Source organism: Salvelinus alpinus, chromosome 4 (assembly GCF_045679555.1).
Source record: "Salvelinus alpinus chromosome 4, SLU_Salpinus.1, whole genome shotgun sequence".
NCBI classification, from domain to species: Eukaryota; Metazoa; Chordata; class Actinopteri; order Salmoniformes; family Salmonidae; genus Salvelinus; species Salvelinus alpinus.
Window position 1 is genome coordinate 43688702 of NC_092089.1, and position 21222 is coordinate 43709923.

The window sequence follows — 21222 nt, forward strand, 5'->3', positions numbered from 1 at the left end:
CCAAACACAGGCAATATGGAGGCCATCAAGAAGAAGATGCTGATGCTGAAGATGGATAAGGAGACTGCTCTGGAAGCGGCTGACCAGTCCGAGATTGACAAAAAGGCAGCTGAGGATAAGAGCAAGCAGGTGAGGACACCTAGCCTAGCTTAGCCTAGTATTCTCAGTATAATTCTAGTTAGTAAGTAATTAGGTGATTCTAACTCATACACAGTTGATTAACTTTGCTAACACAAGTAGGCCAACAATTGCTAAGATGCTAACCATACCTTGGTTAGGGGAGGTCAACTGAAGGTTAATCTTGAGGCCTTACAATAGAGCTCAAATTCAAAATGAGTCTGTCAACACTGAATTTAATAAAAGTATTTAAAAGCAAATCATTACTTTGAGAAGGCAAGCAACCTATGCTCACACAAAGTGTTATTAACAATAAATAACACAAATTATAATAATTATTCTTCAAGCTAATATATGTTATGGCATATACCATATTTATTAACTATGTGGATGTTTTTTTTAAATTCAATGATAACAATATTTAGGAAGTTCAAGGCGGAGTTGTTTGAAGAATGCAAACAAATGATCTTGGTATTTCTACCGAAACGTGGAAAAAAATATCAAAATGACAAATCCAAGTTTGACAGCCAGAAGCCTGTATAAAGGCCTAAACTTAATTGACAGATAGTCAGAGGAAAAGACAAAGAGAGACATTATATCCGGATCCTAAAGTGATTATCATGTTCCAGAGAGCTCCATAATCTATATTAAGACCGTGCGTGTGGGTATTCTTCTTGACAGTGACAGCTGTCCTCCTGTCCCCAAGTTGGAATTCAACATTAGGGTTGGGAACAACGACAAGGACAGACAATAGTTTTACACAGCAGTCCAGGGACGAAGGCTGAGAGCCTGGGGATATTAATACCCACAAGGCATTGACACTGTAACCCCTCAACACATTCATTCGGCGACTCATACTTGTGGATGTTTGGGATCAATTGCTCATCAAAAGCGACCAATCATTATACATAACATTCCAAAAGAGTCTTGTTCACTAAGTAATGAACCGAAGCTCGAAATATGTGCTACCTAACATGATTGTTTGCTCTAATCTCCCAATAACTTCAATGAATGGTTTTGTACTATGGAAATATGTTTTCGGAAACATTATGATGTTGACCTCTCCTTCTCACATCTTGCTACTGTATGTGTGGTTGTTTCCACTCTATAGCCTGGTCTTCACACATCTTGGCTTGTCTTACTCTGAGTTTCTTCCCTTTAACCATCCTCTCAAACTGTATCTCTCCCTCGCTCAATTGTCCTCTCCTCACCGCCTCTCCATCTCCTCTCTTTCTGCCTGTTTGTCTCTCTCTTTCCCACTCCTCCCTGTCCGTTGTTCTTTCCCTCCGTCAGCATGACGATGCGTTGATCCAGATGCAGAAGAAGCTGAAGGGCACTGAGGATGAGCTGGACAAATATTCTGAGGCCTTGAAGGATGCCCAGGAGAAGCTGGAGGTTGCAGACAAGAAAGCTGCAGATGTAAGTTCCGTTGGGACACCAAACAGCACACCACACAAACTTCCCTCTCACACCCACACATACAAACAAGGCCTCTCTTCCCATCATATCAGTTTCCACACACACAGGTCAACCCGTCAGGCCCACACCCTTTCTCTACCTTATTTTGATCCCTCTCTTCCTACCTGTCCCATGATAATGATGAAATGGTTTTGTCAGGGAAACACTCCCCTGATATAGCACGTCCATCTGGCACACAAATCATTTGCCTTCTTATGGCAAAGCCCTGAGAAGGCTCTCCCATGCCAAAATACCATGGGGTTTAAAACAGGAGAGGTCAGAATGTTGGGGGCAGAGGAAAGGGGAGGGGACGGGAGGGGTGCAAAGGCCATGTCTACACAGACACTGTCATAGGGCGCATTCGTAAATTGTGCAAGAGTGCAAAATAACTGACGAATTTACGAATGCTCAACACACATTGAATATGGTCGGTGTCAGTAAACATCGGCAAAAAAGTTTAATACAATTTTTGCCAGCAGCACAGTTACAGTCACAAACGCTCTGGATAACATGAAAACAGCCAAACCAGCTCTGCTAGGGCAAGTAAAATGGTCAGAGTGAGGTGTTCTCTCATTTATGTCTGGAAGTTTAACTTTAGCCAGTTAGCTTGGGTGCTTGAATGCCGTTGTGAGGTCAGAACGCTCAGATCAACCCTACTCTTCGGCCAGAGACACTCCGAGAGAGAAATGCTCTGAATTTACGAACGGACAATCTGACAACGTTCTGAATTTATGAACGCCCAGAGCGCACTCTGAGTGCTCTTTGGCACTCCAGAGTGAATTTACAAATGCACCCATAGAGACAATGCTGTCAAACCCCGCTGCTGGTCCATACCATGTGGTAGATAGGCCCTGGAGAAGAAAAGCAGTAAGAGACCTTGAGAGGAACCAGAATCCTCAGTGAGGATAAAGATAACACAACATCTATGCTCTGGCTCGTGTGGCATCTCAGACAATCTAATGGCATAGTGTCATGACTTGTGGTCTCAGTTGCCAGGACAGAATATCCCTTCAGTCTTTAGTTAGTCTCGAGGGACAGAGCCACAACAAGACACTAGTAAGGCAGGAGACATCCACAGTCAGGTGGAGAGATCTATATGTACTGCAGGGGCCATTACAAACCCTGTGTGTGGCGTTCTGTAACCACACAACACAAAGCAAAATGGCCATCCAGGGTCAGCCATAACATATATACTGTTCCCCCTCCTCCCCTACCAACCGGCAAGCACCACCCCCTGTAGTGGCATTTTGGTGCAAAGCCTCTCGGCATCCAAGAGGGGGTGAAATTGATTTAGACAGGGTGTCACTCTGCATAGCCAGCTGGCTACAAGCCCCCCCCCCACGCACCCAATGGGGGATTAGTGCTAATAGTGTCGCCATGTCACTGCTGTTATCACTCCTGTCATCATTGTGTTCCCGGTGACTAAGGAGAGTGTAGTTCGGGACGATTAATATCGTTACACCTTAAAACTACTCAGGTTCAAATGTCATTGACACTCCCAGACTGGTGTAATCCACTGTGGAGTCCTGGGGTGTCCACTGCTCCTTTACTGAGGATTAGGGACACGTTTCTATTGATTGGCTTGCTCTTTGTTGAGATAATCTTTCCTGGAACATTGTATTGGGAGACGTGTGGGTGGCACACATTACTTTCTCTTTAATGGAGTTGCTAGCGTTTCCTGACCCTTAATTAAATGTCGAGAGACATAAGAAACAAGCAAGAGATCAACTGCAGTCTTTTTGACATTACACTGTCTGGTGGTTAGAGTTACAAAGGCAGATCAAAAGAACTCATCCAGTATCCAATTATCATTTGATTATTTAATTGATTTAAATCATAACTTACATTCAAAATAAAATGCAACGCCACTCGTGATTCATATGCCCCCCCCCAAAAAAAACTGAACCAGTACCTGAGCTTGATGAGATGATGAATATGACAAGATCTCCTCTGATGCCTAGGATCCTTCAATTTAAAGTCACATTAACCAGCTCTGAAAATGTTATAATGTCAAAATATGTTCGGTACTCACCAAAATATGACGTTTTGCAGAGCAACTATCGTCATTACTGCCGTTGCGCAGGGTATGTACTTCCAAAAAAGGTTAAAATAAAGATAAAATAAAAGATTTTTTGGGATACAGTACCGCTGCTGGATCAGCCGACCTGTGCATGGCAGCAATGAGTGATTTTATTGCAGGTGCCAAAGATGGATTTGGCGCATGCGAACTTGGTAAAAAACAATAGATCATTTTTATTCAGACCTTTTTTGGAAGCACATACTGTGTGTCTCCTCAAGCCCAGGTACTGGTTCAGCCAAAGACTGGCTATTATGTGTAACCATGGGGACATCTAGTGGTTTGACAAGCCATTCTCAAGTCCACATACAACTTGACATATGCACTTGTCAATGAACATCACCCATGGACCATGGTGCACATTTCTGGATACATGGGGCGAAAAGAGTAGTAATACGCAATTTAAGCCATCTCACACCTATTGAATACCATGGAATGAATCTTTACATACACTGAAACCATCACGTACAACATTTATATCATGCAAGATGTGTCACCTGAGCATGGGCTAAAAGCAGGGGTCTCAAGCCAACACATTTCACAATTAGCCAGAGCATTACACGGCAGTATACATCTTCTTTATACTAAATAAAACCACTCACTGCTCTCCAGTCGAAATAATGGCCTGGCCAGCTGGTATATGCAGCTTTGACAGATGGCCCTGTGAGCTGAGGGCAGCCACCCAAGAGTGCCTGGAAGAGACGGGGCATGACAAACCACTGCAGACAGGACCTAGACCTATAGTGACAAAAGTAATACATGAAAAATCAAGATATTGCTCCAGATGAACCGTATTGCTACCCACTGGCCACACTGGTTGAATCAACGTTGTTTTCATGTCATTTCAAAGAAATTACGTTCAACCAACGTGGAATAGATAGAAGTTAAAATTGACGTCTGTGCCCAGTATGTTGGTTGCAGCCTGGTCTCATAGACTAGACGTAGCATACTAAATGTAAATCCAACGCACTGAAATTAGTATGATATGTTACATTTGGTAGGGTTACATAAGACAGATAGTTGCTTATGGCAAAAACTAAATTAAGGTGGTTGCGAGATCAAATCTCATCACAGACAACTTTATAATTCGAGCTAATTAGTAACTTTTCAACTACTTTGCAACTACTTAGCATGTTAGCTAACTCTTCCCCTAACCTTACACCTTTTAGCTAACCCTTCCCCTAACCCTTTTAGCTAACCCTTCCCCTAACCTTTAACCTAACTCCCAAACTTATCCATAACCCAGTAGCCTAGCTAACGTTAGCCAGCTACCTAACATTAGCCACATAGTTAGAATTTGTAACACAACATACGTTTTGCTAATTCGTAACATATTGTACTTTTTGAAAATTCACAACATATTGTATGTTTTGCAAATTCGAAACATTAACACTTTTTTCAAATTCTTACCATATTTTTAATTTTGCTAATGCGTAACATGTAATACAAATTGTAATTCGGAACATATCATGCGAAATGGGTGATGGGCATCCATAAATTAATACATACCATACGAAACATAACATTTCATCCACCCTAGTCATAGACTGTTCTCTCTGCTACCGCACGGAAAGCGATACCGGAGCACCAAGTCTAGGTCCAAGCGGCTTCTAAACAGCTTTTATACTCCAAGCCATAAGACTTGTACATCTAAGTACATCTAATCAAATGGCTACCCAGACTATTTGCATTGCCACCCCCCTCTTTTACACCGCTGCTACTCTCTGTTGTTTTCATCTATGCATAGTCACTTTAATAACTCTACCTACATGTACATATTACCCCAACTAACCGGTGCCCCCGCACATTGACTCTGTACCGGTACCTCCTGAATATAGTCTTGCAATTGTTATTTTACTGCTGCTCTTTAATTACTTGTTACTTTTATTTCTTAATCTTATCCGTATTTTTTTAAACTGCATTGTTGGTTAGGGGCTCGTAAGTAAGCATTTCACTGTAAGGTCTACAGCTGTTGTATTCGCTGCATGTGATCAATTAACACTTTATTTTGATTTGATTTCATACCAAAAGTATGTCTCGGATTTACGTACATTATAATACGAAATGTTCTGAGACCAGGTTGAGCTACTAGCTAGCTCTAAATATGACAATTTATTGGTTTACTGTTTAATTCTCTTTGCGTTTGAGAATTTTATTGCATTATCATTTGGTTAAAATCAAAATTATCCAGGTGGCGGGAATATATAAGGCGTCAGTTCCCCTTTGACAGGGCGGAGTAGACCGGAAGTGTGCTGTCTGCTGAAATAAGGAAGAGAAGGAGCCAACCGTCTTCTTTGCACAGATTTCCTCCAAATTCTTAGTAATTTGCTTATTCATTTTCAATAGACAACTGGAACAACCGTCCATACATTTTGCTTAAAAGGAAAATCCTACTTGTATTCATCTTGTTGGAACTGCCTTTCGAACCTATAACATAACATTTACTTTAGCCGCTAGCTAGCTAACGACGCAGTCTGTCCATCGACACATCGAGGTGAAAACTTTGGTTTACAGTTTTTAGGCTAGTCTAATTGATTCATTCAGCATAGTTATCAATCGAACTACTTGGGAGTTACATTTTTATGCACATTACATTCGTCTGCCGGTAAGAATTAATCTAGACTATAAACACTTCCTACAGTGTTGAGTAACGTTAGATTGAAAGAAACGAAGCTCTGTTCTAATATCCAGTTTGGACTCGTTGGCGGGGCGTTGGTTTGTCTGTTCGGGAAAACATCGCATCGGGAACGACGTTTGCCAGCTTGCAACCAATCCAACTGGAACGACCAACGTTAGTATCCTGCACGAGTTAGTTATTAGAAACGCGTTATCAATCTTTGTAAATTAGCTAGCAGACTTAATCAACGTCAGAAAATGGCCAATAGCATCGAGGCAGTGAAGCGAAAAATTAAAGTTTTGCAGCAACAAGCGGATGAAGCCGAGGAAAGAGCTGAGACTTTGCAAAGACAGGTTGAAGAGGAGAAGCGGTCAAGGGAACAGGTAACGTTGAAATAACCTTCCGGCGTCTGCCAACGTTAGGCCTTGAATAATCTAGGTGCTAGGTACACGTTTTAGCTAGGTAGCTAGATGCATTGATTTGTGATGCTATGGCAACTTTACAGTACCGTTTGAACTGAACCCCCTAGCCAGTTGGCTGGATAGTTACCGTTAGCACCTATTTTTTTGCTGGCTCAGTCCAATAGCCTCATTGGAGGTGAAAGAAATGTGACAAATTCCTGCTAAATCAGCTAGCTGGAGTTGGGCGTCCTCATAGAGAGAAGACTCATCGTGGATATAACCAGTTTTAGCATGGCCATTGTGTCATTTTGGGTGGGGTTTCCTATGGGTTGGGAGAAATCAGCTAATGATCAGCGCATTGTATTCAAATTGGGTGCGATGGTTTGTAAATGGATTTAAGCTATAACAGCCATCTAGAGGCCACAATAAATGAATGAGACAATATTTGGTTCAGGACTCCAGCACTGCAGGTGGCGGTAAACCACCAGTATTGGCTTTCCATTTTTTTTTTTTGACAAGAAAAGTGCCTGAAAGTGGATTTGGTTTCAATAGATAAATAAAAAAACTTGAACTAGACAAGTCAGTTAAGAACAAATTGTTAATTACAATTTTGTTGGTAAACTAGGGTTGTGACCTTTCCCACTACCAAATAAGGGACAAAAGGTGGCGTGCACGGTGCCACGGCGGTGTGGGTATGGTGTTGTGTGAATGAATATAGTGTATGTTCTTATTCAATTGGAAAGGCAAAAACAAATTATATTCCATTTAGTCTATAGCTTTACTAAAACTATATCAGTATGTAAACTTTTGTGAATAAACCTCAAAGAAATCACAATTTGGACCTTTACAGCAAGAAATAACATTTCAAATACGAAAGAGGGGCATGAAGTCACTCACCAAGTCTGCTTTTTCCATGGATATTTTTTGCTGCTCTTGACTGATTTAAAGCAGTCCTTTTGCATAGCCAGAGAAGCCAGAGAAGAATTCATAGCCATGACAATTCATTTCACAGATATTTTAAGTTCATTTTTGATCAGCTCTGTGCTGCATCGTTTCTTGAGTCTGACCATTTAATGGTCATCAGAGAGAAAATCCACTCTACAAAGGCATTTGAGCCTGGCACACTAAGGACAAATGAGACAATCCTGAACATGTTGATCAAGTTGGCTTTCCCTAGGTTTTTGAAAAACTGCCACCCACTTCTCACTGGTGGATTTTGTGGTGTCCTGTCTGGCTTTGTGTATTTCCTCCCAGCTAGCACAAAACTCTTCATAGTTGGTCCATACTGACTGTCTCTGTCATTTTGAGGGCAACTACCACCTGCTCCAGGTCAGTGAAGGAGAGTTCCTCATAGAAGCAGATCGGTTTCAGTTTCACCATTACATTTTCTGGTGAGAAATCAAACCACTTGTCAGTGTATGTAATGACAGTGTCGTAGAACTTCACAAAGTTCTGTTGCTGCTTGGACCTTTGTGCTGACAATTGTTTGTCCCATCAGCTGCTTGGACTGGTATTCAAAAAAGCTGTCCTGTTTCCGCGGAAGCATCTTCATTTTGGACTTCCTCCAAAGTTGACATTGGCATTATCTGCTGCGTATGCTGTGATGTGTCAAATGTCCAGTTCATGCTTTTCCAGACAGTTCATCAGAGCTTGATGTATGCCATTTGCAGTTTCATCACTGTCTTCATAAAAGTCAAGTAACTTGCACTGCACTCCATCAGACAGAGAGAAATATCTCACACACACTGGAAACGTGTTTCTATTCCCTTGTTTATGGCATCACTGAGAAATACACGGGCTCACCTTTGGTCAGGGACAGATCATCCAAAATATCCTGCACAGTCTTTGGTCCTAAAACATTCATTGTAATCATCTCAGCTTTTGTTCTTCCCAAGCACCGTTGCGCTTAACAAGACAGCCGGTGCTGTTGTAGCTGAGTCCGTGTTTTAAACGTATGGTACACATACAAGGCTTCACTTGCTGCGATTTGTCATTTTCCGCAGTAGACGTCACGAAGAATGCACCAATATTGCTAGCACCTTTAGCAAGCGTGGCCGCCTTGTGCATTTCTGTGGATGCATTCTGAGTTAGGTCATTCTCCCCTCCATGGCCAATTGAGAATTCCCGATTGCATAAAGCACAGAAAGCGTTCAAGTCACCACTGACAGCCTTAACCCACGTCTGTTTTGCTTCCTGTCTTTTCTTTTTTGCAGGTTTATCCATATTTCCTTGATATGCCAAACTGACTGAACAACAACAATTACTTTGCAGAATTTGGCGTGTTTACGCTATACTGTGATTGGATGAATATACGGGACAAGGGAGGTCCCGTATGGGACAAAGCAATTTAGTCCAATATTAGGGACATCCCGGCTAATACGGGACAGTTGGCAACCCTATTAAAACAACCAACCCGTCTATGGCGCCGCAGATGCAGCATGGCACAGATACAAAGATGGGTCCTCGATCCATCTCTATGGGTGTCCTGCATTTCCAATTATCTTAAGAATAATTGTACCCAAAGGTCTTTGTCTTTCATTGATTGGATATGTTTTATTTGTGCAACGCTAATTCCAAGATGAATGTTGGTCAAATGCTTTGAATAGTTTGTATTTCAGTTGTCCCTGTATTTCCCCATTCACTGCAATTTCAAACATTTGCCCCCTAGGCTTGGCCCTCAACAAATTGCCAAATTCCTCCTCTCTAAACTCACTAGTAGCTAGTGATGTAAGCGCCTGGGTTGCCACACAGTGCAACATGTATTGTGGCTTTATGGCGCACTACTTTGGCCCAGGCCCCAGTTGTAATTCTATGGTTAATTTGGTCACACGCAGATGATACAAGCATGTCTATGTTTCTTATGGTTTTCACCTTTCATCCCATGATAAAACTCCTACAAGACATGCATGCTCTCACTGTGCTCAGTGTCTTTTTCAAGGAGGTACACAAGTGCTACTGTTATTTGGAGCAAAACAAATCCAACACAGGAACTGATTGGATATAAACGGCTATTCCAGAGCAATTGACTGAAAGAAATGGCCTACACAGTGGACAGTCATTTTTCAATGAGAGCGTCTCTTGGTCAACAGTTAAACTCTAGCACAGAGGCCCGTGTTGGAAGCGGGTGAGACAGAGCGCGAGGCTCCTGTGGAGTCATTCTATTATGGTGCACAGGAAGTGTGGTTGCCAACTGATTGTGGTGGGGCTTTTTTTTGCAGCTGCTGTCAGAGGAAATGACAACTGACGACTAAAAAAAATGTTGGTTATGAGTCGCGTGTGTGTGTCTTACCTAGAGGAAGAACCTGACAATGAATGTTTGGCCCTTCTCCCACAGAATAAATCATCAGGCCTAGTCTGGAGGAGTTATGTTGTAACATTCCACCTGTCTGACTCAGCCTTCTGGAAGTCAACAGTATTCAGAAATGCTACTATTCTTCTACATGAGCTCTTCTGAAGACTCGGATCATGTTGCGTCTTGGACATAAGGTGTACAAACACTAAACACCACCAAGCTAACTAGAGACACCTCATTCTCAGGTCTAGAGCTGAAATGTCTCTGCGCTACAGCGTTCACCATAGAGGAATTTGAAGATGCATACGCATGCTCCTCACTTCCAATAATCTAGAATGGTATATTAACTCATACATCCACCATCATGGCTGCAGAATACCACCTCCAGAATGTGCTTGGTCAGACCGGAAGAAGCTAACTAATAGCGCTCTTGTCTTTGGTGACAGAAAGCTATTTCAAGGGTGTGAGGGGGTGCCGATTTGCATATCTCTATGGCGCTGGCCGACGTTGGCGAGAGGCCCATTCCTCGTGAAGACTGTCAAACACGTGCATGCCAGTGCCATGGCAACCGGTTTGACTGTGCTCCGAAGTCGTTCTTTCATGCAGCCACAGCAGGTTGCCTGTGGTTGTTGTGTGTGTAGTAGGGGTAGTTAAGTGTTGCTGTATACATCTACATCTGAAAGGTGCTGTGCTTTCATTGCTTTATGCTCCTCTTCTGTTTTCAGTTTGGTGGTCTGTGTGTCTCAATATTGCAGCGTTAGATTACATGGTTTTCATTTGACAGATGGTCTTACCCAAAGCCATAGAGGAGAGCTTGTGGTTTCAACCTAAATGCTTCTGATACTCTTTGCTGACATGATTCCATGGCCGTCATGCTAGCGTCTCCTGGGCAGTATTTGTAAACATAGTGGCAGCAGCATCATGGCGCACAGCTCTATAGTCAGTCAAACGCTTTACCCATTTCTGATTAGTCTCATCCACATTTACTAGATGGTACATGCATACAATTTAGCAACTGAACATGGAGGTATTACAAGTAACAGACTGTCCTAATCCTCAATGTGCTTCACAGTATATACTGAGCTGTGTCAGTGTTGGCCTCCTTCTGGTCCATCTTCTGATCTGGCCATCTGTTTGTGGCTATCTAAGGCTTAATAAGCCTCCTCTCCTTCTCTCACTGCTCTTTGTCTTCCGCTCGCTCTTTCTCTGACACCGCATTATTCCTCTGCTTCAAGGCATGGAGTGTGAGAACAGCCAGGCTACTCTCTACACAAGGCACTAAAACATTTATTCACTCCAAGTGCTTTAACCTTTCCCTCATCCGTCTCAGTGCATTTTCTCTCTCCCTTGTTTTTCCATACCTGACCCACCCAGGGTAGGCAGCACAGTCATCTAGGCTGGTGTGCCCAATTAGTGCCATTCATGGCCATGGAGACCACTGACATGTCTAACCCATACACCAGCACATCAGTCGGGGAGAGATTCGCTGTGTGCGTTTAGTGTATCCAACTCTTATGGTGATGAAATGTGACAGGTTGGTGTCCATTAAAGACTCTGCGAGCACACACTTTCCCTACTCTGTTCCAGTTCAGTGGAGAGTGCTGCTTCTTTCTCTCTCTCACCCACACATACAGGCTGAGGGAGAGGAGTATCCTTTAACAGGCCTGTGTGTGTGTCTTTGTATAACTGCTGGTTGTTATGTCATAGTAACTCTCACTCTACCAGTGTGTTATGTGATTGTAGGCTACATCTATAATCCTTCTCTATATCAAAGTTTGAGGTGGTGTGAAATATGTCCTTATCATTTAAATGTACCGGTATGTCATAATGTGCTGTCTGTGTTGGAAGAGGTGTCTCAAATGGTATTTGTGAGCTTATGGTGTACAATAATAACCTCTCTGTCCCCATCCAGGCTGAGGCTGAGGTGGCCTCTCTGAACAGGCGTATCCAGCTGGTTGAGGAGGAGTTGGACAGGGCCCAGGAGAGACTGGCCACCGCTCTGCAGAAACTGGAGGAGGCAGAGAAAGCTGCAGATGAGAGCGAGAGGTGTGTGTTTGTCTTTTGGAGGTGGGGCAGTGTTCTCAGTCTTCACCGGGTCACGCCACTTCCTGTTGTGGGGCAAGGTCATTGGTGGGTGTGAGCTGGAATTAGCCTATTTGAGGGTGTACCCTGTGGATAATGAACAGGTTTGTCTATATATGCTAGGACACTTTCTCACACACACTGCCCCCTGACATCTTTGCATCAGTGCCCCTCCGATCTGGCCTGCATTATAGGGTCCTGACACCACATATCAGCAGAAGAGGGGAGCTGTGGAGGTAGTTCGCCACCAGACTATACAGAGAGATGTGCTCACCTGTTTCTCTCCTACAGTATTTCCTCTGCAGAAAGCTAAGGCCTGCAATACACTGTGTAATATGGTACTTAAGGCCAAAACACTTTTTTGACACTCATGCCTACCTCTCTCTACCTCTCTCTCTCTCAGGGGTATGAAGGTGATTGAGAACAGGGCCTCCAAGGATGAGGAGAAGATGGAGATGCAGGAGATCCAGCTGAAGGAGGCCAAGCACATTGCTGAGGAGGCCGACCGCAAGTATGAGGAGGTGAGCTGATCAGACCCCCCCAACACACGGTCACACATCTAGAACAAGGCTCTGATGTGGCTTCTGAAGAAGTCTTGGACCGTGCATCACCATTTATGTTCTCTCTTTCTCTTGCTCTTATCAAATGTTTCACTTCCTTTTCTCTCTGCCTCTACCCCTACAGGTGGCTCGTAAGCTGGTGATCATTGAGGGTGATCTGGAGCGTACAGAGGAGAGGGCGGAGCTGGCCGAGGGGTGAGCCGCTTTCTCACATACTTAATCAGTCTCCCTGTACCTTTCCGTTACAGTCGTACACTGCATCGGCTTAAGCTTGTAGCAGAACACATAAAAACACCCACCAGTTCCCTCACTCTTACACTGCAGAAGTAAGTTTAAAGCCACAATGGGTTTCAGCCACACCTTTTGCATGGCGTTACTTAACTGGCCCCAACACGGCTTTGCACGACGCGTTCGCTCGTCACAGTAGGAACTGCACACCCACTTTTGTCACTTTACTTGTTTTGAAGATTTGTTACTAAACGGTAAACTGGAGGTGTATCAGCTGCGTTTACTATGCAACAGAACGATACTGTTACTTTTGTAATTAGCTGTAATAGGAAATATGTATTCAAATGTCTGCTAGCACTACCTTGGACTAGCACGTTATCATTAGTGTAAAAGTGGGAATGCTGTAACAGTACCATGACAATATCCAATCTGTTCTCCCCCTCTCCCCATATGTATGTGCCTGTTGTGTGTGCATGTGTCCTGGGTTTACCATACCGACATGTCGGTTACCATTCTCTTTCCCCTCTATCTTGTCTTTCTCTGTCCTTGTCTTTTTCTCTCTTTCTGCATGCGCTTCCGTGTCATGTGACCCTCCCCCCCTCCCACTCACTAACAGCAACGCCCGGAGGTTGGAGGAGCAGCTGAGAGGTTTCGACCAGTCACTGAAGAGCCTGCAGGCCTCTGAGGACAAGGTACCACCCCCCCTTTCTCACTGTTCTTACCAACTACAGGACACCGAATGGTGCCTTATGGGGACCCTCGAAGGGTCTGACTGGGGTCTTCATTTCAGACATCCATAAACACGACCCTCTGAACCTGGTTTGTGAGGACCAGGAATGCACATAGGGATTTGCAGTCCTCCTACCCTCGCTAACATAAATTCCCGCGTTCATCTGGCTGCATGACTGACTGCTGTAATTGTATAGCTGCTGCCTCCGCGATCCTTTCCCCTTCTCATGTGTGCTCCTTTTCACTTCTCTCAAACGCTCTGCATACCATCCGCATGAATTTACCCGACCTACAGGCGCTCCGTATTCCAAGCTTACTAAGAGTATTTGACCGCAAACATTTTCCCTTGGTTTATCAGGGATTTGTATAAGTCTATGCTTTGTATTGTTGAGATATGATTTAGTTTGTAGCAGAATGGCCGTGGTCTGGGTCCCATTCCTCCGAGGTTAAAGTCCATGCCTTTCTCTCCTCGTTTTTCTCTTTGTAAATCTCTCCGTCTGTTTTGTCTCTACCCCCACCCTCTAATTCCCCTGTTCATTGTTACATGTCTTTTCCTTGCCCCTCACCTTATCCATTGACCTTTGTCCTCATTTCCCTCTTCTATCCCCCCTCGTCCTCATCCCCCTATTCCCAAACCCGGGCAAAACCCCAAATGAACCGCAAAAATAATAATAATACTGCAGCAAATGCGCCGAGTTGGAGGAGGAGCTGAAAAATGTCAGCAATAACTTAAAGTCCCTGGAAGCCCAAGCTGAGAAGGTAGGAGGGAGGGGAAACCCTGCATGCTTTTTGAACTGAACGTAACTGTACCCAGGCCAGTCTTGGAGACAACTACAGGTCAATTGACCACCTAAAACCCTCCAAAGCCTTATTGAACTGAAATGAGTGTTGCTGGTGAATTTCTTTAACTACAATATGATGACCATAACCCTGAATTTGAAATGTTTGGTTTCCTTTTAAGAAGAGTTAAACTTAGTATTCTGTAATGTTTTAATAAGCATGTGTACTGGTATATACTACATAATGCTTGACTTTAGTCTATAATGTCATGTGTAATCAACTTACTTAATTTATCAAATTAGAGGCAGACCTTTTTGCCTTGTAACAATGTCTGGGTTTGCATCCTGCCCACAGCCTCAGCAAGTCAGTTGTTTCAGACATCTCCCAGAACTTGGTTTGGTTCCTGCTCATATAACCACATGCATGTGCAACATAAGCTGATCTCTGTTTGGATGAACCGACCAATCAAACTGCCAGCATCACAAATTCCCAGGCAACAACGAAGTTAGACATTAGATTGTCTGGAATGTAGAGAGACAAGTACTCTAACGGCTCTAGAAGGCTTGCCAACCCTGAGGAAATTCCAGCCCCATGTTCCAGACACACAGATGTTCTCTCCTGTTGCCATTTAAAAGGTGGAATGAGGAAGTACATACAAGCAGGCATCAAAACCAGCTCACCAGGGACTCTTTCCTCCATCCTGAAAATTCACTCCTCTCTCCCATCTGAAGGGGCCCAGGACTGGTTCTAACTAAGGCGTTTCAGGGCAGGGAGAGAGTCTGCATGGTGGTTGTCTGCTGTGGTGTAATCCTTAAACTCTTCTAGATTAGAGGCCACACCCTGACTTTGCAGCTGCAAGAATGCAAACCCCCACCTCCCTTAAACCCCCCCCCCCCTAGGGTGATGACACTGTACTGCACAACACCAGTGCTCTGTAGCTTAGAGAAAGAGGCCTTTTCAGCAAACTCCCATTGCCAAATGAGTGTCTGCCAATGATGTCATCCGACGAGAGAAGCCGGTTTTGTTTTCATTCTTCTCCCACCCAAACTCTAGCTACATTTGAAGCTGCAGAGATAGAAAAACGGTCCATCTCGAAACTCCCCAGGCATGTTGAGTCACTCAGTCTACACACCTCTCCCTCATTCTCTCAAAAGATTCACAGCTTGATGAGCCCAACCACTGTTGCAGCTCAGTCCGCACAAAGGTGGTAGCGAAGATATTTATAACCAACCCAAGATAGTTAATCTGTGTCATTTATAGTGGGAGCAAATTAAGCATAGTGGGTAGAACAAGCAAGGAGGTAGGCCAAGCACGAGCTAGCGAGTTCCTATTGGTGCTTTGAAGCATATTTCCATTAGGGAATGCCTTCGCTGAAGTGCGTGTGTGCACAAACTGAATTCGACCTTGCACTCCTAAACAACGCAAAAAAACTACAACAAAAAAAAACTTTGGCAAAGCGTCAGGTCTATGAAACTTAGTGCACTGTCTTTAACAGATTCTAGATTTGGGAACCGAAATGTCAGCCCACCATCACCTAGTTCCATCCTCTCACTACCCGTGACTGGACTTCCTCTCGCCACCATATTTTGTGGTGAGAACATTCTAAACGGATAGCCCCGTGACATGTCTGGTTTACCCCTTCTGTCTGGAGTTTCGATTACAAACTCATAGTACAGCAGCCACATTTAAAAGCTTATGACCAGACTGAGTACTCAAAAGAGATGAGGAATAATACGTATCAGTTTCTCCTAATTGTAGGCCAACCCCCTTCCCAGAGGGTTTCTTTGCAGGTCAGTATCTGTTTCTCATTAGTCGCGGATGTCCCCTCCGCCACCCTCTTATTTTATTTTGTGATATATTGCATAGCACATCTGCTAGAGGCTTCCAAATGGCGCAGTGGTCAAAGGCACTGCATCTAAGTGCTAGAGGCGTCACTACAGACCCTGGTTCGATTCCAGGCTGTATCACAACTATCCGTGATTCGGAGTCCCATAGGGCGGCGCACAATTGGCCCGGCGTCGTTAGGGTTTGGCCAGGTTAGGCCGTAGTTGTAAATAAGAATTTGTTAACTGACTTGCCTAATTAAATAAAGAGGTGGAAAGATGTTAGGGAGAGACAGTTAAATGGAGTGTTGTGCGTCCTAGATAAGCCTGCCGGGTACTTCTGATAGCTGAAAACACATTTGAATTATTGTTTTAAGCTTTGTCATTTTCTTGTCGCTCTGGCTCCACTAATGTGCAGCGGTGATTCGACTCTTTCTACTACATGACACAAGAATCCTGGCTGTTCTATGTGAACGCTCTGTTGTGCTGTCCTGAATAAGCCTGAGTACTCCCTAGTGTTCCCAACGTGTGATTCTCTGATTGGCTTTTCTTTCTTCCTCCCCTTTTGTCCCCTACAGTACTCCCAGAAAGAGGACAAGTACGAGGAGGAGATCAAGATCCTGACTGACAAACTCAAAGAGGTGAGATTCCCCGGAAACACCTAACATGAAGCTCTGAATGGATGACTGATGCTGTGATATGTGCCTGTATTGCTGTGGTGGGGGGTTTAATAAACTTGTGTTACTTTCCCATAGGCTGAAACCCGTGCTGAGTTTGCTGAGAGATCAGTGGCCAAACTGGAAAAGACCATTGATGACCTGGAAGGTAGGACTCTCACTCGCCACATTGTTGCAATTCACAGTACTGTTATAAACTGTACTCTCCTGCCTGTGTCCTCTCTCTGGCTTTGTCTTGCTCTCCATCCCCCTTTGGTGTACATCTCTCCTCATCCCTTTCTCCTCTCCCCTCTGTGCGCCCACAGATGAGCTCTATGCACAGAAATTGAAGTACAAAGCCATTAGTGAGGAGTTGGACCATGCCCTCAATGACATGACCTCCATGTAAATACTCATTTAGATGCCTGTTGTGGTGTGGGTTGAACTGGAGTGTGCTATCGTGTGTTAATAACAGTATGATTCAGTAACAGTATGCCGACTGTCATAAGAGGATGGAACAAGTTGAGTTGCTAGGGAACTATTGTAGTGGAATGTGCTCTGGTAGCCTTTGGCTGTTTGTGCTGGAAAATGTATTGAGGCATAGCCTACCATGTACACACACTTCCATGCATCTACACCCATGCACACATTCCATTTTATTCTGACTAGGGATAGGCACATTGTAGATATAAGCATACGGTAGCTACAGGTAAATCTGCAGTGGTAGAAGAACGTATCCTGAGACCTTGAGCTTTCCCCTTTTTTCTTCACCCACTTCTGCAATGTAAGGGATGTGAGCGGTCACCTTGGCAACGGCACAACACAAGGCACGAACACTGATACTTTATGTAGATATGGCTCACATGCTGTCACAGGCCTACTTATCCACATGTAAACGTGGACACAAGTTATCTTTTTATGGATATCAATGCGTTTGACTAGTCTAGCTCAGGGATTCCATTTGGAACTATTGAGTTGCAGCTCGTGTGTATGTTGGGCGATTTCGTTCAGTCTAATTCAGTTACAAGTTTGAGTATCCCGGTGTTCTACTGTAATACACTTAAAGGACAATTCCACCACTTTTTAACATTCATCTCCAGCACCAAACCGGTGTCTACATATGTGAAAACAGAGTGTTTCTATGATCTGTGGTTATAAAAAGATCTTAAAAAAAATATTTTTATCACAGGGTAGGGTTAGTAAAAAACACCAGTGAGTTTCTAGCCCAACAGGGTATTTGCTTGCTCTCCACATCACCGTGAATCTCATTGTTTGAAAATCACATAACTTTAACGTTTTGAACAACTTAAATGTGCTGCCTTCACATGTTGACACTGGTATTGTGCTGGAGATTATAAAAACCAGGCTGAAAAATGGAGTTGCCCTTCAACTCCGGTCACGCTTGGTGTGTTTTGGATTTGCATGGATTGCAGGTTTGCTGTGAGTTTACACCCCATGACGACAATAACCATGGTGTGTCAGTATTATTTTGAAGTGTTAAATTGCCATTGCTCCGTCTCTATTTCAGATAAATTGGACTCGTTAGATTTCTGGAAAAGCCAATACACTCTGAATTCGGTCTGCCTGAACTGCCACAACGGTTGCGTGCTCTCTCCCTCTTCTCCCCCCTTTCCTTTTTAGATAGAAAGAACCATACCCTCCGCCTAGTCACCAGTGCCTGTCTCTCCCTTTCCCTCTGGACCTTTCTCTCTCATCTCCCTTTGTCATTGGCCCAGTTGCGGCCAGCACGCTGGCTGAGTTTCTGGGTTACTGCCTTTTTTATTGTCCATCTGTCTGGACTCCTTTCCTATCTGTACTACACTGCTCGCTCTGACACTCATGTTCACACTGTATTTGTGACTGTCTCTCTGTACCTAATGAAGATGGGGAAAAGAATGCCATGGCTTTTGTCTCTGTTCACTGCTTTTTGGCTGTCCACACTGTCTGGGTTTCATTGGTTACACTCCACTATGCTTTTTGGCATGGTTTTGCATCACCAAAGGTGGGTCAGTATCTGCAACCCCCCCCCCTCCCTGAAAATAAGTGAGTAGGTGGAGGTATTTTGAGCAAGAAAATGTTATCACAGCCATTAATGTGGGCACAGTAAGTAATTGAAATCGTTATGAATGAATGTTTGGCTAGATTTTGCTGCATTTCTTGAATTTGGACTAAAGGCATAACACCCTCCGACACACATACATTTTTGAAATATGTCCTGGTGATCACTCAAAGGAGATCCAGTCTTGTGTAATCCTAGATTACAGGTGTGGAACAGACCCTTACCTTTCTCTCACATGTTCACCCTTCTGAGTCACGTCTGCTAAAGTGACCCAAAAGAGGAAAGCTCAAAACAGATTTGCAGGTGAATTATTATTGAAACTGTGCAAATATTGTATTTTTAATGTGAACTGGCATCAGGAACGTTACTGCACGTTTATTTGTAGATAAATTCACCCTCATCCTTGTTACTGAAATGGAAAAGCCTGTAATAGTGACTACCTCAGTCAGTGTTGGTATTCAAAACACAGTTAGTATCAGTACACACAGCATTGTCATTGTACAGCTAATGCTACAGTAAGTAGTTTGACAAGATGCCTAAAATTGACTATTCAATGACATCAAAATGACATGCCTGTGGTTGCACAAAATGAGTCGAATGAGCAGTGACTTGTCATAATGCAAGATATTAACTTGGTAATTATTGACTAAAGTCTACAGAATTCATTACACACCCATAACTAAATACACAGCCTTTATTACAACCTTACGTTTGCTATCTTGACACCATAGCATAATTATAGCCAAAAAATCACAATCTTCAGTGGTGCCATTTTGTATAAAGGTACTAGTGAGATTTTTTAAATGAAGACCAATGAATTGTTTTAAAAGTTATTCTTAACATCTGCAGTTTGAACAATTAGTCACCCCACTACTGTTTTGGTGAAGGGATGAGGCTGGGCCTTTCCGAGTGGCGCCACTAGAGATCCTGGTTAGAGTCCACAGGCTGTCGCAGCGACCGGGAGATCCATGGGGCGGCGCACAATTGGCCCAGCGTCGTCCAGGTTATGGGGAGGGTTTGGCCTGCAGGGATGTCCTTGTCCCATCGCGCACTAGCGACTCCTGTGGTGGGCTGGGCGCATGCACGCTGACACGGTCGCCAGGTGTACGGTGTTTCCTCCGACACGTTGGTGCGGCTGGCTTCCGGGTAAGCGGGCATTGTCAAGAAGCAGTGCGGCTTGGCTGGGTCGTGTTTCGGAGGATGCACGACCTTCGCCTCTCCCGAGTCCCATCGCTGCAACTCCTGTACGGACAAGACTAACTACCAATTTGGATACCACGAAATTGGGGAGAAAAATAGGTAATAATAAAATATAGGGGTGAGACTGGAGAAATGCAACCACTTTCAGAATCATAATACAGAGCGATGGACGTCAGGACTGGCCATCCATGATATAAAAATCATTGTTTTAACCATGTTTTGAGGCTTTACAGTGGTTATTTACAATGCCATTGTTTACAAAAAAATGGCATAAAACATGCTTATATTTTGGGTTCTGATGAGGTACGCCAGCTGTACTACGCTCACGAGGCATTCATAAGTTATGTTCTTCAAGAATCAATAGGTTTAGCCTATCAATTTTAAGTAAAACATTTTTTATGCTGAAATCGCAGATTGACAGTTTAATGCTTGTTCTAACATTGTCATAAAGTCTTGGTATATCAATATCATCCACTCAACTGTAAAATAAAGTTGTGTATCAAATTTCCCTGAAAAGGCAGGTAATCTAAATGGTGTCGTAAATGTATTAGTCAACTTTTTGTCGACAATGTAAGTACATTATTACCAAATGATATGTTTCCATTCAGGGGAGAAAGACTGCCCCCCCCCCCCCCCCCCTCTCTCTCATTTAAGCAACAGAAGTTAAAGGCTGACTGCGGTACTGCAGGGATTGTTAGCAGAAAACAGGATCCCCCACTTATAGTAATGGAAAAGTCAATCTTTGTGTAAATAATAAATCATGGTACCAATAATTGCTTCTAATACACCAGATGTATGTCCTTGAACCGTTTTTACAAAAAAAAATTTTTTTTTTTTTAAATCGCACGCAGGATAATTTAGTTGCTAATGGCAGCTTGCAGTACCCTGGTCGGCCTTCAACTTGAGTTACTCAATGGGGGGCAGCACTGAGCTAGCCTGTTGTCTCAATGAGATGCCATCTTAACCGACTTCATTTGACTTCGATGCGCTATTGAGTCTTCACAGAAATGTATGTTTTCACGTGATTGATAGCTTTGTCTTTTTTAAATTTATTTTTAACCTTTTATTTAACCAGGTAGGCTAGATGAGAACAAGTTCTCATTTGCAACTGCGACCTGGCCAAGATGAAGCAAAGCAGTTCGA

General features: G+C 43.6%; 1 protein-coding gene across 8 annotated transcripts in view; it reads left to right on the forward strand.

Annotated features, from left to right (window-relative positions):
• The window catches only part of LOC139573621 (tropomyosin alpha-3 chain-like), a 27444-nt gene continuing 6222 nt past the window's right edge, over window positions 1–21222 (forward strand). The window contains exons 1-10 of one of the 8 annotated variants that reach the window (XM_071397281.1): window positions 1–129; window positions 1411–1536; window positions 11875–12008; window positions 12448–12565; window positions 12729–12799; window positions 13449–13524; window positions 16743–16805; window positions 16920–16989; window positions 17147–17225; window positions 18349–18718. In XM_071397281.1, coding sequence (XP_071253382.1) covers window positions 16–129; window positions 1411–1536; window positions 11875–12008; window positions 12448–12565; window positions 12729–12799; window positions 13449–13524; window positions 16743–16805; window positions 16920–16989; window positions 17147–17225; window positions 18349–18352 — 855 coding nt within the window. In that variant the 5' untranslated portion in view covers window positions 1–15 and the 3' untranslated portion in view covers window positions 18353–18718. Of the gene's footprint in view, window positions 130–1410; window positions 1537–5881; window positions 6653–11874; window positions 12009–12447; window positions 12566–12728; window positions 12800–13448; window positions 13525–14244; window positions 14321–16742; window positions 16806–16919; window positions 16990–17146; window positions 17226–18348; window positions 18719–21222 lie in introns of those variants that run through there. The other 7 variants (XM_071397283.1, XM_071397287.1, XM_071397285.1 and 4 more) reach the window with 7 other exon arrangements.